The following is a 12,806-nucleotide window of genomic DNA, read 5'->3' on the forward strand; positions in this document are numbered from 1 at the left end:
ATGATAAAATGAATTCAAAAGTACAACTTGTTCCACAAAAAAACAAGCCCTCATACGGCAATATTGATGAAAATAAAAAAAGTTATGGCTCTTGGAAGAAGGGGAGGAAAAAACGAAAAAGAAAAATCATCCGGGAGTGAAGTGGTTAAAAGGAACCTGTCATCAGGTTTTTGCTACATAAACTGAGAGTAACATGATGTAGGGGCAGAGACCCTGATTCCAGCAATGCAGCACTTACTGGTCTGTTGCTGTCATTTTGCTAAAATCCGTTTTCTCTGCTGCTCTGCATAACCCCCGCCCACAACACTGATTGGCAGCCTTCTATGTACAGTGGCAGAAAGCTGCCAATCAGTGATAAGGGATGGTGTTACACAGAATAGGAGGACTACAATACCTATAGCTGAGCTGCAATACCAGATACTGCCTGTACAGAAGAGTGGTGCTGTTTCTAGAAAAAAAAAATTTTTTTCAATCTCATATCAAATTTTCATAAGCTATAATTACCATTTTAACTTTATGAAATGAAAATCAGTTTATCCACAAAAAAACAGAGTCTGAGGTGCTGGAGGTAGTGGAGCTGAGGCATGGACTATACAGGGTGGATTCAGCAGTCAATCACCAGGAACAGGGCCATCAAGGCAGAGTAATCTTTATGGGATGGTCCAGGGGGAACAGGCAAAATGCCAAGTATAAAAAATCCTTTCATATTGTACTCGGACACTTCTGAACCTGGGCTGCAGATAAAGATATAGGGTGTAAACAACCAATATTTGCAGTCATTATACAAAACTAGTTTGTAATGTTACATGCATCCACGTCATTTTGGCACTTTCTAGGAAAATATCTGGAGTATGGTCCAATCTGTACTATGGCTGCAGTGCATGTTGGATCAGATAAACAGATTGGGAATGTCAATATTGCAACCATTATCCTTTTTTGCTCCAAATGATGTCCTCCTGTCTTGCTTGATCTGTTAATAAAATGACACCACTTTCCAATCTCAGTGAATATGAGGTCTACCTATTTATCAGTCATGGTCAGCCTTATTCGCTTCCCCCCTGAATATGCATCTTAATCCCACGTTGAGCTTTTGATGTTCCTGATTTTCTGCACCCATTAGGTAAAATAGGTTACTTGTATTTTTTCAAGCGTAAAAAACTCAACAAAATCTCAATGTGGCAATGTAGCCTTAAAGTTTCACTTACCTGAACGACACCATTCCTCAGGTATTGAGCTTCCATGCTGCAGCTGAAGTCTATGGTGGACATGTTAAAGAAGCAGATTAATATAAGCTGCCCAGGGATTTTCCCATTGGCTTCTCTACAGGACTAAAAAAATGCATGTGTGTATAAACAAAAACTTTAAAAACTGTAAAAATGTTTAAAAATGACAATGTTTTTTTTTAAGCTCAGAAAAAAAAAAGTTGCAAAACATTGTGTGAAGGAAGCTTTATGGTGGCCTAAGCCATCCCCGGTGACCGTGCACTGCAAGCCAACCCCGGTGACCGTACACTGCAAGCCAACCCCGGTGACCGTACACTGCAAGCCAACCCCGGTGACCGGGCACTGCTACTCAGTCGCACAGTCATCTGTGGAACATGCTGCACTTTTCGTATCTTCTTGATTGTTATAATTCTTCACTAAAGTTACACATTTACACAAGTAACAAATAATTGACCAGTATCTAAAAATATGAGTTTTCTTTATTTGGAATACGTTTTCTACTCTCCTGTGATACAGTATAAATACATTCTATAAATACTGACCCCAGGTGCCCCTCTGTGTCACAAAACTGTCACTTGAACCCATGGCGTCCCTCCATGTCACAAAACCCATGTCCAAAAATCATGGCAAATGGTAGAAAAGCTGAAAAGGCGTCGGATCCCATTTGGAGGAAGAAGTGGGAGGGGGAGCAAACATCTATGTGAGTATTCATATGTACAACAGCTTGTTAGTGTCCCTGTGTATGCTTATATATATATATATATATATATATATATATATATATATATGTGTATATACATATATACGCACACATACACAGGTATATACTCATACATATACCCACATACATGCACAAACAATTTGTTCTACACCCATTTACAAACATACCCAAGAAGGCAGAGGTGGGAAACTTTGTGTATGAAATACATAATTTTATGTAAAAATAGTAGAAGGTGTCTGCTGCCACGTCCATCAATGTATACACCCGACATTTTAAGATCTCTGGTACATATTAAGCTCAAAGCTCTAACTCAAAGAGTCGCAACCCAAACAGACAATATTTTGTTCACATCTCGTCCCCATTCACATCTATGAATAAAAGGTAATAAAGAGAATAACAAAATAAGTCTCTTCTTAGAGTATTTACCCAAACTCAAAAAGACAGGCTATCTGACCAAACTAATATGTCTCACCGGAGCTCCCACTGATGAAAAAGTTGGGGAAGTGGCACACTTTTCCCGAAAATTAGAAAAAGTCAGTATACCGATCCCAAAGGGTTTCATTCAGTGGTTAGACATCTGTAACCTACACAGCTAATGACTAGATGCAGTTTCTAGGACTTGAAGTTCGATGATTACTAGAGAGACTGCCTACGCTGGGAGTAGAGGCCGATGATTGCAATCTTTTAAAGATGGCTGGCTTTCTATATTTGGCACTGGGAGGGTTAAGGTAGTATAGAAATTAGGGTGATTTCCACCCCATTCCACAGCTGGTATCAGAATTTGGCACACATTTGGGATATTGCTGAGGGAGGTAAGAAAATTAAGTCAATGAGCATGGTTTCTTTTGTTTCAATTTTGTAACTAATTGTATTTTCTTTCGTCTTTCTTTGAAAACATTTTATTTTTAAAAATTTGATTTACATCGTACTTCGGACAGTAAAGAAGACAATTCTCCTGCAGCAGCTTATCTATACTGTATTTCCAGTTTCCAACCCAGTATAGTTTTATTGTACACCTAGACGACATTGGTATCTGGGACGGGATAAGAAAATTAGACTTGTCTCCCTCCTGCCTCTTCTTCACTCACAATCTCCTGCTCCTCCTTATACATAATCTTAGTTGCAGACCATTATCTGTAAGGTCACATCCTTTCCTCAGCTAAGCTTCCGTAACTATGTGCCTTCACGATGGTAAAAGCACTTTAGAATGCAAGAGCACAGAAGAAGTGTGTTCTTGACGGGTCTTGGCTGAACAGACCCTTTCCATCATCATCATCATAGAAGCAGAGCTCAACACCGGCCCCCCTTCTTCGTTGGGGGTATGGAATGTGTCATTTCTGCCACTTCTCCCTTGCCTCTGACACTTTATATAGATGTACTGTCCAGGCAAGGAGGAAGTGCAACATGATGGGGTGCTATACTCTAGTGGTGGAGTGTGAATGGGGGAGGCCAGTGCTGTTGAAGCCTGCAGAAAAGGTGTTGTATGGATGAAGGCTTTGCAGTCCCACCAGAGAATTTGGAATCATGGTGATGGTGTTAGGTGTCATGAGTGGAATATCGTCTGGAGAACGACGTAAAGTAAGTGTGTAGTCAGGAAGAGAGGCCATACGCAGGTTATCATGGCTGGAGACCCCTCCTCCCTCACAATCAGGGTGTCCAGCATTTATCTGTAGAGAATTGAGTTCCTCAGGAGGTACAGGGCTGTGTGTTGGATCCCGCGTGGCTGAGGCACGCTGTGGACTAGGCTGTCGTTGTGTGTCCTGACGACGTTTATCATTACGATAGTACAGGGCAGCAAAAGCCAGAACATTAAGAAACAAAAGAGAGGCTCCAACTGCGATAGTAACACTAAGCTCAGTAGAATAGTCCCTTGGATCCTGTATCACAACCGGGTCCACTGGGTCCAGGTCTGGGTTCCATTTGGATGCTGGACCATTAAGTGTGGGTGAAACAGCTGGTCGTTTAGTATCCCAAACCTTGGGTCGGCGGGTTATATGTGAATTCTGGGTAGTGTCAGATGGTGGCACCTTGGTGGTAGTCGAAGTATAATGAAACATATCATGTAGATTGTATAGGTGGGGAACCAGATGTTTCCAAAATGCCACTTTGGTCGCACGGTAGTGATCACGTTCACGTGGTTTTAGACCAATGTGTAGATAGAGTTGATCCTGTGGCTTGTATTTCGACCATGCCATAGTCTCGAACCGGTTTGCTTTTGTATGGATGAACTTGGTATCTTGTGGGACAGGCTTGTTGGGGTCACTGGAAAAGAAAATTAAGACATGTAAATGGATAAATCTGTTTTATAAAACGGTGTCTAGATTGTGAAGAAATAAAACTTAGACACAAATTTTGTTACTATATTATGATTTAAAACCACTTAAAGACATGTCAATTAGACTTCGACAAGAACTGCCACCGGTTATGGAAACCTACAAGGGCTCTCTGGAGCTAATACCCAATGGTTATATTACAAATTATAAACACTGGGGGGGGGGGTATTTATTAAAAAATAGCTGTAATAGTTGTTGGTCATATCCACCTTGCTTTGGTTTTAATCCCTTTCATTCTCTTTTGCAAACTCTTTTGCACATCTATTCCCGGTTAAAGATTGAAAAACTGCTGCTTCATTTACTTACCCAGTTTTGGCAAAGTTGGTCCAGTAGGTCATGACCACAGCGCTTAACATCACATCATTCTTGGAAAAATTGCAGGGAAACAAATCTGTTGGACCCACCATGGGGACGCCAAATACATAGGGCACCTCATCTCCATGGGCTGCATCAGACCATATAGGCTTCATCAGGCTCTGGCAGTGATGATAAAAGGCATAAAAATAAGTTGGCGAGCCATATCGAGCATGTAAATCGGCTGTTACCACAGAAGGCTCTACCCACTGGTGGTCAGTGAACAAAGCAACTAAGGTTTTTCGACGAGTCACGGGATTGTCTCTGTCTGCCCAATCTGTATACATGAACTTGATGGTCTCTCTAAGTGTGTCTTTCCCTTCTGGGTATCCATACAGGTTATCCACAAAATTTGAAACTGAGTAATCGAAATCACTTCCAGAAACACCATCTTCTGCATCTACCACATTTTCCACAAACTTGAGGCCTTCTCCTTGGTTCACTCCCAGCATTATATCATAGTTGAGAAATTCTCCTTGCTCCATGAGAATCTCAGGATCATCTGGAATGACGTCTCCATCGATAACTGGACCAAATGCTACGTGATACCGGGCTGGTTGAATATCTTGCTCCACCAACTCTTTGGCATTTTTCTGGCGAAGACAATCAACCATGTCGACAGTGTCTAGCACATTACAACCCACTTTTTCTGCAAGCAATCGTGTATACTTAACGGGCTGGTAATTAACTGCCCAGCTGGAGAGAGCTGAGCCGCTCTGTATGATAGCTCTCTGGAACAGACCTGTCAAGAGAGCAGATAACCGCGTGAAACCGTTTGCCACTAACATGACACAATTTCCATTCAAAAATTGTAGTTTGTCACTTTCTTTGAAGCGGTACACCTCTATACCCATACCCAATCACTGATATAACCTCAGCACCCTACAACATGCAGGACTGCCTTAGAAGTAGGTGCTTCTGGTTTTCATCTCAGCATCAGACACTGGGAGGCAGAAAGACGGACACGGAGAGAAAGATCTGCAGCCCGACTTCCTGCCCAGCTGGTCTCAGTGTGTGCCAGGGAAGAAACACAGCACAAGGGGATCTTTCTAAAAAGGGGAGATGGAGAAAAATGAATGGAATCAAGAGAAGAGGAAAAGAGAGCGGATTGGAAAGAAAGGGAGCAAAAAGGTTAAAAATGGATGGTATGATAATGCTGATAGCAGGAAGATTGCATTTATATATAAACCACTTTATTACAAACCAAATGCAACATAAACTGTAGCTCCACTTTGGAGCTATACTTCACTAGCCCATAGGGAATTTCTTTTCTACAATTATCCTATATATCTATAGAAAAAAAACACTGAGTTTCATACAAAGAGGAATGAGAAACAGTGAGTTTCCTAATCTGATTAGTCCGTAGGCGGCATCTTTACCACAGCCAGTAGTCAGGTAATAGTTTCCAAATGACAGGCTGCCATAAAATTAACGAGGCAAAGGGGATACATAATTGTGCAGGTGCAGATACAATTCATGGAATCCCTAATAAATTTCAAAGAGAAGTCACAATTATAAACATGGAAGAGAACCCTCCAAGAAAAACCGATACATTATGCTATGCCTAGTGCTTAGGGAGCCAAGAGGCTGGTGCATTTGTATCCCTGTCAATCTTGCTTCATCTGTGTTTCTTTAAAGGGGTTGTGGCTGCTTTACAGAAACCATTCCAAACCTTTGGTGTTGCACCTCAACCACATCCTCTTCAATAAAGCTGAGCTGCAATGCTAGATATAACTCATGGACAGAAGTGGCATTCTTACTACAAGAAAGCAACTGTGATTTTCTAATCCTGTTCAATCCCTTTTAGGCCATGGGGTACATGAGAAAAGGAAGATAGAATGGAAGAATGCAACAGAATGAAAGTAACAATGAAAGTAAAAAGAAGGATTTTCAGGGTAACGAACATAGAATGATATAGAGAATATAAGGTTCTCAGGGTGCTATTTTTTAAGTCATTTCAGTACCTTAACAGTTGGCCCAAACAGAGGCATCTGGTGATGGAATCATGGAATAATGGCAGGTGATCCCAAGACCTTCAATGTTGTGGAACAGACATACAGACATGGAGTTACACCGTGTAGTCATGAAACAATGGCAAAGTGTGATGGTTACTGGATGGTGTTCATGGAGTAAATGTAGACACAGAGAAACATTATTCTACTAAGGAATAATCACACGAGAATTCTGCTATAATGTCAGGACATCACTGCAAATTCCATATACCTTCAGAGTGATGAGAAAGGGTGAGGAGACTGACGCAAGAGGCTCCAATGCCAGAGCCAAACACCGTGATCCTGCGAGGGTCACCTCCAAAAAATGCCACATTTTCGCTCACCCAACGAAGAGCCTGAATTTGATCAAGAAGTCCATAATTTCCTTTAGCAGCTTGATCTCCAGTACTTAAGAACCCTATGAAGATAAGTACATTGTGGGTAGTGATCATTTTGTAACTTTATGTTAAGCTGTTACACTTTTACAAATTTGCAGTGAAAACACTAATGTGTGTATATATATATACACACACACACACACACACACACACACAGCGGAGTTGTGTATGTAGTACGTGTATTTGATTATTCCAAACCTCGTTTAGCTACATCTGACAGATTATTCATATGTCAGAAACTTCTGCAACAAATCTGCTGCATGGGACCATGCATTAAAGAAGCACTTCTCCCATCAAAGTTTTTATCCTCTTAATATATTACAATCATCACTTTATATAGCGCTGTGTACTTACAATTGCTCATTTTGCCTTTCCACCCAGCTAATTCTTCTCTTTTCTCTGCTCTATGTAGAAACAGGAAGTCTCTATTCCCTGCATATATCATTCCCCTCTTCACCTCCTGACCCAGATGCACCTCCCCCCTGCCAAGGACTTTTGCCGTGACTTGTACAGGGAAAAGAGACCTCCTGTTTCTACATAGAGCCTAGAAGGATTCATCTACTCAGTTTTTAATCACATGATGTAGACATAATCGAAAAAAAGAAGAATTAGCTGGGTGGAAAGGCAAAATGAGCAATTGTAAGTGCACAGTGCTATATAATATGAGTGCAATATATTAAGAGGATAATAATTTGGATGGGAGGAGTGCTTCTTTAAAGGGTAGCAAGTCTATGGGACTGACTAAGCTAGCCAAGCACTATATACTAGAGAGTCTTGAAAAATCAAAGCACTTCATAGGGCAACATCATTAAAGGGGTTTTCCCACAAACAAAGTATATTTTAATCAATAGATCTTGAAATAATAATAATTTCCACAATTGGATATGTTTAAATAAAATGTTCCTGTGCTGAGATAATCTTATAAATGTGCCCCTGCTGTGTACTGTGTAATGGCTGTGTCTGACCGTACAGGAACATGGTCTGATCATACCACATCTCCTGGGCGGGGGAGGAAGTAAAACAGTATAGAGACAGGACAGCAGGGGATCACAGCTGATTCTTTCTGTGAGGTAAGACATTTCTCTGCCTGTTTAAAAACAATGTTTGACCTCACAGAAAGAATCATTTGCGATCCCATGTTGTAATGTCTGTATACTCTTTTGCGTCCTCCCCTGCCCAGGAGCTGTGGTATGATCAGACCATGTCCCTGCACGGTCAGACACAGCCATTACACAGTACACAGCAGGGGCACATTTATAAGATTATCTCAGCACAGGAACATTTTATTTAAACACATCCAATCGTGAAAATGATTATTATTCCAAGATCTATTGATTAAAATGAGGTTTGCTGGTGGGAAAACCCCTTTAACTTGAAGACTATCAAGAGTTTATGTGGATTTCCCTCAGCCTCTTTCCATCTCCCTTCTGGTATTGTGTAGAGAACACAACACCTTGATCAGCTTTTAACAGAAGCTGGCGGTGGCAGCCCTCTCCTGGGATCCGCTCTGCTCCGCAGTTAGCATAAGATAGAAACAAGGGTTTATTCAGCCACGCTGCTTCCGTTAGACAGTAAATATTCTTCTTCCTTAAATCAAAAGGTTTGTTTAGTGACAGATAACAGTTGACACATTTTAGGGTCGCCCTTCATCAGAGCAATTTATAATTTAAATAATGAGGCAATAAGGAACAATTATATATTAAAAACTACACTAAAATAGCACACCATCAGGATGATGTATGACTGTATGTAAACCCCTGCCTCCCCCCCACCAAAAAAGTAGAGAAAATTAATATATAAAACATATATTCATAAATATCTAACTAACTTATGGATAAAATACATAGATCTTGCAGGTATTACCTAATTACTAAGGTTAGGTAGCATACCAGAACCCTCAGTATATGTTGGAGCAATATTAAGTGGTTAAAAAGGCTCTATAGGGTAATAACAGATTACTTTGGGTCACCACTATTAAAATATGGCCACCAGTGGATGGTGGTGACATTGTGAATGTCATAACAATGGAAACATAAATCAAAGACTTGTCTGCCGTAGTAAACTAAGTTAAATAGCAACTACCGAAGCCTACGAGTGTCAAAGAGCCTAGGAAGGTGTGTGAACGCTGCATGACTCTGGGATATATGTGGTAGATACTAAGCTCCTTCATAGCGCTATGTGGAATCTATATTACCTTCTAAACAGTCCTAAGGAAACTGTGACGCCTTGGTCCACACATGTCCGGTAAGTATGTACATGAAGTCATATTAAAATACAACTCTCAAATAATAATTGTGTATTTTCTAAGAGTATTTGGAGAATTTATGCCGGGTTACCTACGTTATACCACCATGGAAGTCATCTAACAGGTACAGACATGGATTGTGTGATATCGAATGATACATATTTAGCTCACAAATGGGGGAATGCATCTAATCCTAATGTCAATCGCAGGATTGTATTCAAGCTGGATGCTATGAACTGAGGAGGACTACTATCCACGGACATGAAGTGGTAACGTAAAGGACAAATAAGTGCTTATGTGACGCTAGGAAAATTTTGTACTCATTAAGCAAGTATTATTTAGGACAACTAGTAGATATATATAGTATATTACATCTGTAAAAGAGCAAATAATGTTCATGCTTTAAGAACAATAATCTACAACAAAAGAATTCCCTAATATCAAATTCCACCTAAACGTCTAGTCCAGCTACGTGGTGTATCTAGTGGATTGTGAGCAAGGAAATTAAACGTAGGACGCACCAAACAAGCTCTCCACAGCCGCCTAAATATAGGTCTCATGTTAAAGAATTCAAAAAGCAAGGTCTCTCAAGACCCCGCATCTTCACACATAGGAGCAACTTTGATACAGTGACCTCACTCAACTGGATCCTGGATAATACTTAAAACTGTTTTGACACGTTGAAGAAGAGAGATGTTCTGGATATAAATGGAAAACTTTAATTCTTGAGTGACTAAATGTAAATTAAATGAGCTATAAAATCTAGATATTTAGCTATTGAAATAGACATTATCGTATTCTTGTATGTTTATCTGCCTTAGGCCGTATAGTAATCCCCAACTTGTAGTACTTTTATTGGACCCTACCCTGTATCATCCCGAAAAACACCCCAAGATGTGTCCTATATATCCACCTATATTAGAACCCAAGTCATCTCCAAGTCCATTTTTATTTATCATTTATTTTTTATGTTTTATTATACTCCAGAATTAGTTGGTCTAAATAATACTGAAATAAGGCAGCACTAGGAAGACTTTGTACTCATTATTTATTATTCCTTTACATTACCACTACATGTCCGTGGATAGCAGTTATTACAGTTGCAGTTGCGATTGACAACTACAAAAATGAGATGTCCCCCATATTCCCATGTTTGTGAACTTAATAGCTCAATACCATACTGCACAAACCATGTTTATATCGTTAGAGGATTTCCATAGTGGTATTACATAGGCAACCAGGCATAAATTCTCCAAATATTCTTAGGGCATATACATTTACCTTTTATTTGAGAGTTGAATTTTAATGCAACTTCAATCCATATACTTACTGGGCATAAGATAGGACCAAGGCGTCACAGTTTCCTTAGGACTGTTTAGAAGGTAATACAGATTCCACATAGCGCTATGAACGTGCTTAGTAGCTATCACACATCTGCTGGGGTCCCACAGCAATCACACACCTTCCTAGGCTCTCTGACACTCGTAGGTTTCCATAGCAGCTCTTTGAATTAGAACTGTATTTTTTGGTTTACACACACACACACACACACACTATCACCATCTACTAGTGGCCTTTTTTTAGTAGCGGTAACCCACGGTCATCTGTTATTACCCTATAGAGTCTTTTAAACCACTTAAAGAGGTTGAGGATAGGGCATCAATGTCTGATTGGCCGGGGTCTGACACCCGCACCGATCAGCTGTTTACGGTGGCAGCAGCTGCTGGTCGGAAGTGCTTACTTCTGGAGCTTGCCCATCAACTTGTAGTGGCCGAGGCTTGGAACTACACATCCGCTTCCTATTCATATTTACAGGAGTTGGATATGTAGCACCCTGCCCCAGTCACTACAAGTAGACGGCCAAGCTCCGGAAGTAAGCACTTCCGGCCGGTGGCTGCCGCCACCGATAACAGCTGGTCGGCAGGGGTGCTGGGTGTCGGACTCCAGCATATCAGACATTGATGCCCTATCCTTATGTAAAAGTAGTGACAACCTCTTTAAAGGGAACCTGTCACATCCTAGTTGCTATGTACACTGCCCCCATTGCTTTGTTAGTGATGCAATGTGTTTTTTCATTAAAATCGGTGGTATTATAATGATTTTATAACTTTATATATACTTTGTCCTACCTGCTGTATTCAGTCATAGGGGTGTGATCCTGCTATCCAGTCACTGCTGGCGTCGCCCATGTATTTGAATACTGCTCCTGACAAGGTTGCATCTAGATCGGAGGTGATTTTTTGAGGCCCTCACTCCAGCAACTCCGATCTAGTCTCCTTAGCAGTGAAGCGTCTAGATCGGAGGTGATTTTTTTGGGCTCCTAACTTTAGCCTCCGATCTAGATGCTTCACTGCTAAGGAGACTAGATCGGAGTTGCTGGAGTGAGGGCCTCAAAAAATCACCTCCGATCTAGATGCAACCTTGTCAGGAGCAATATTCAAATACATGGGCGACGCCAACAGTGACTGAATGCAGTGCTGCCCATGACTGAATGAGAGGATCACACCCCTATGACTGAATACAGCAGGTAGGACAAAGTGTATATAAAGTTATAAAATCATTATACTACCACCGATTTTCATGAAAAAAGCTTGTTGGTGATACACATTGACATTGCATCACTAACAAAGCAATGGGGGCAGTGTAGATAGTAACTAGGACGTGACAGGTTCCTTTTAATATTGCTCCTACATATAACAAGGTTTCCAGTATGGCACCTAACCATAGTAATTAGGTAATACTGGAAAGATAAATGTAACCTATGAATGAATACATTATTTATCTCTATTTATCGGAGGGTAGAGTCCCAGACACAAGTCATCCCGGTGGTCTCTTATTTTGGCGAGTTTTGGTATATAAATGTTTCTTATTGCCACATTATTTGCATAATAAATTGTCCTGGTGAAGAGATCTGCATGACCTCGAAATTCATAACATACAAATTGTTTGTATTACAGACGTTTGTGATATCTGGAAGCAGTGCGGCCAAATACAATCATTTTACAAGTTTCTACCGTGAACATCTCTACTAATCCCATGGACCTCAAATGGAGCACCACTGCTGCGCCATTCAGACTGTTTTTTGAACGTTGGAGTCTCCATCTGTTGGACCCCAACAACCAGCCATCTATCAACTATTCTGTAGATAGGTGATAAGTTGTGATTCTAGCAAGCCTGCTGGGCTCCTGCTGGGCAGTCAAGAATCACAAGATTTATCCTGTGATCACAGGGACTAATAAAGCAAGTATTGTTGTGTAATAAGCAATCAGGAAGGTAGAGACAGTAATAAACCATATCTGCCTTCTCTATGGGGAGTCCTGCTGTCTACGACATCTGCCTCCCCCCATCCTGCAGCCGCAGACTCCTCTGGCAGTAGGAAAATTGTTAACGAAATGATAACTTCTACACAATTTTTGATGAAAAGTAAGAAATGCTTGATGGAAAATAAACATATAGCCACACTTGTACAGCCGAGACGTATTGGTAGCCTGAAGGCAATATGGGCCGTCATTACTTTTACAGCAGGGTACCCAGGATAAAA

The 12,806-nt window shown here is 40.7% G+C and overlaps 1 protein-coding gene across 7 annotated transcripts in view; it reads right to left on the reverse strand.

Annotated features, from left to right (window-relative positions):
• Window positions 1–1,684: 1,684 nt before the first annotated feature.
• The window catches only part of NLGN3 (neuroligin 3), a 126,379-nt gene continuing 115,257 nt past the window's right edge, over window positions 1,685–12,806 (reverse strand). For all 7 annotated transcript variants that reach the window (XM_073640981.1, XM_073640980.1, XM_073640979.1 and 4 more), the window contains 3 exons: window positions 6,855–7,040; window positions 4,584–5,373; window positions 1,685–4,206 (listed from right to left, as the gene is read on the reverse strand). In XM_073640981.1, the coding sequence (XP_073497082.1) occupies window positions 3,360–4,206; window positions 4,584–5,373; window positions 6,855–7,040 (1,823 nt within the window). In that variant the 3' untranslated portion in view covers window positions 1,685–3,359. The remainder of the gene's footprint in view (window positions 4,207–4,583; window positions 5,374–6,854; window positions 7,041–12,806) is intronic.

Source organism: Phyllobates terribilis, unplaced genomic scaffold (genome assembly GCF_046119375.1).
Source record: "Phyllobates terribilis strain yellow unplaced genomic scaffold, ASM4611937v1 Scaffold_7__3_contigs__length_470593459, whole genome shotgun sequence".
In the NCBI taxonomy this organism is placed as follows: Eukaryota; Metazoa; Chordata; class Amphibia; order Anura; family Dendrobatidae; genus Phyllobates; species Phyllobates terribilis.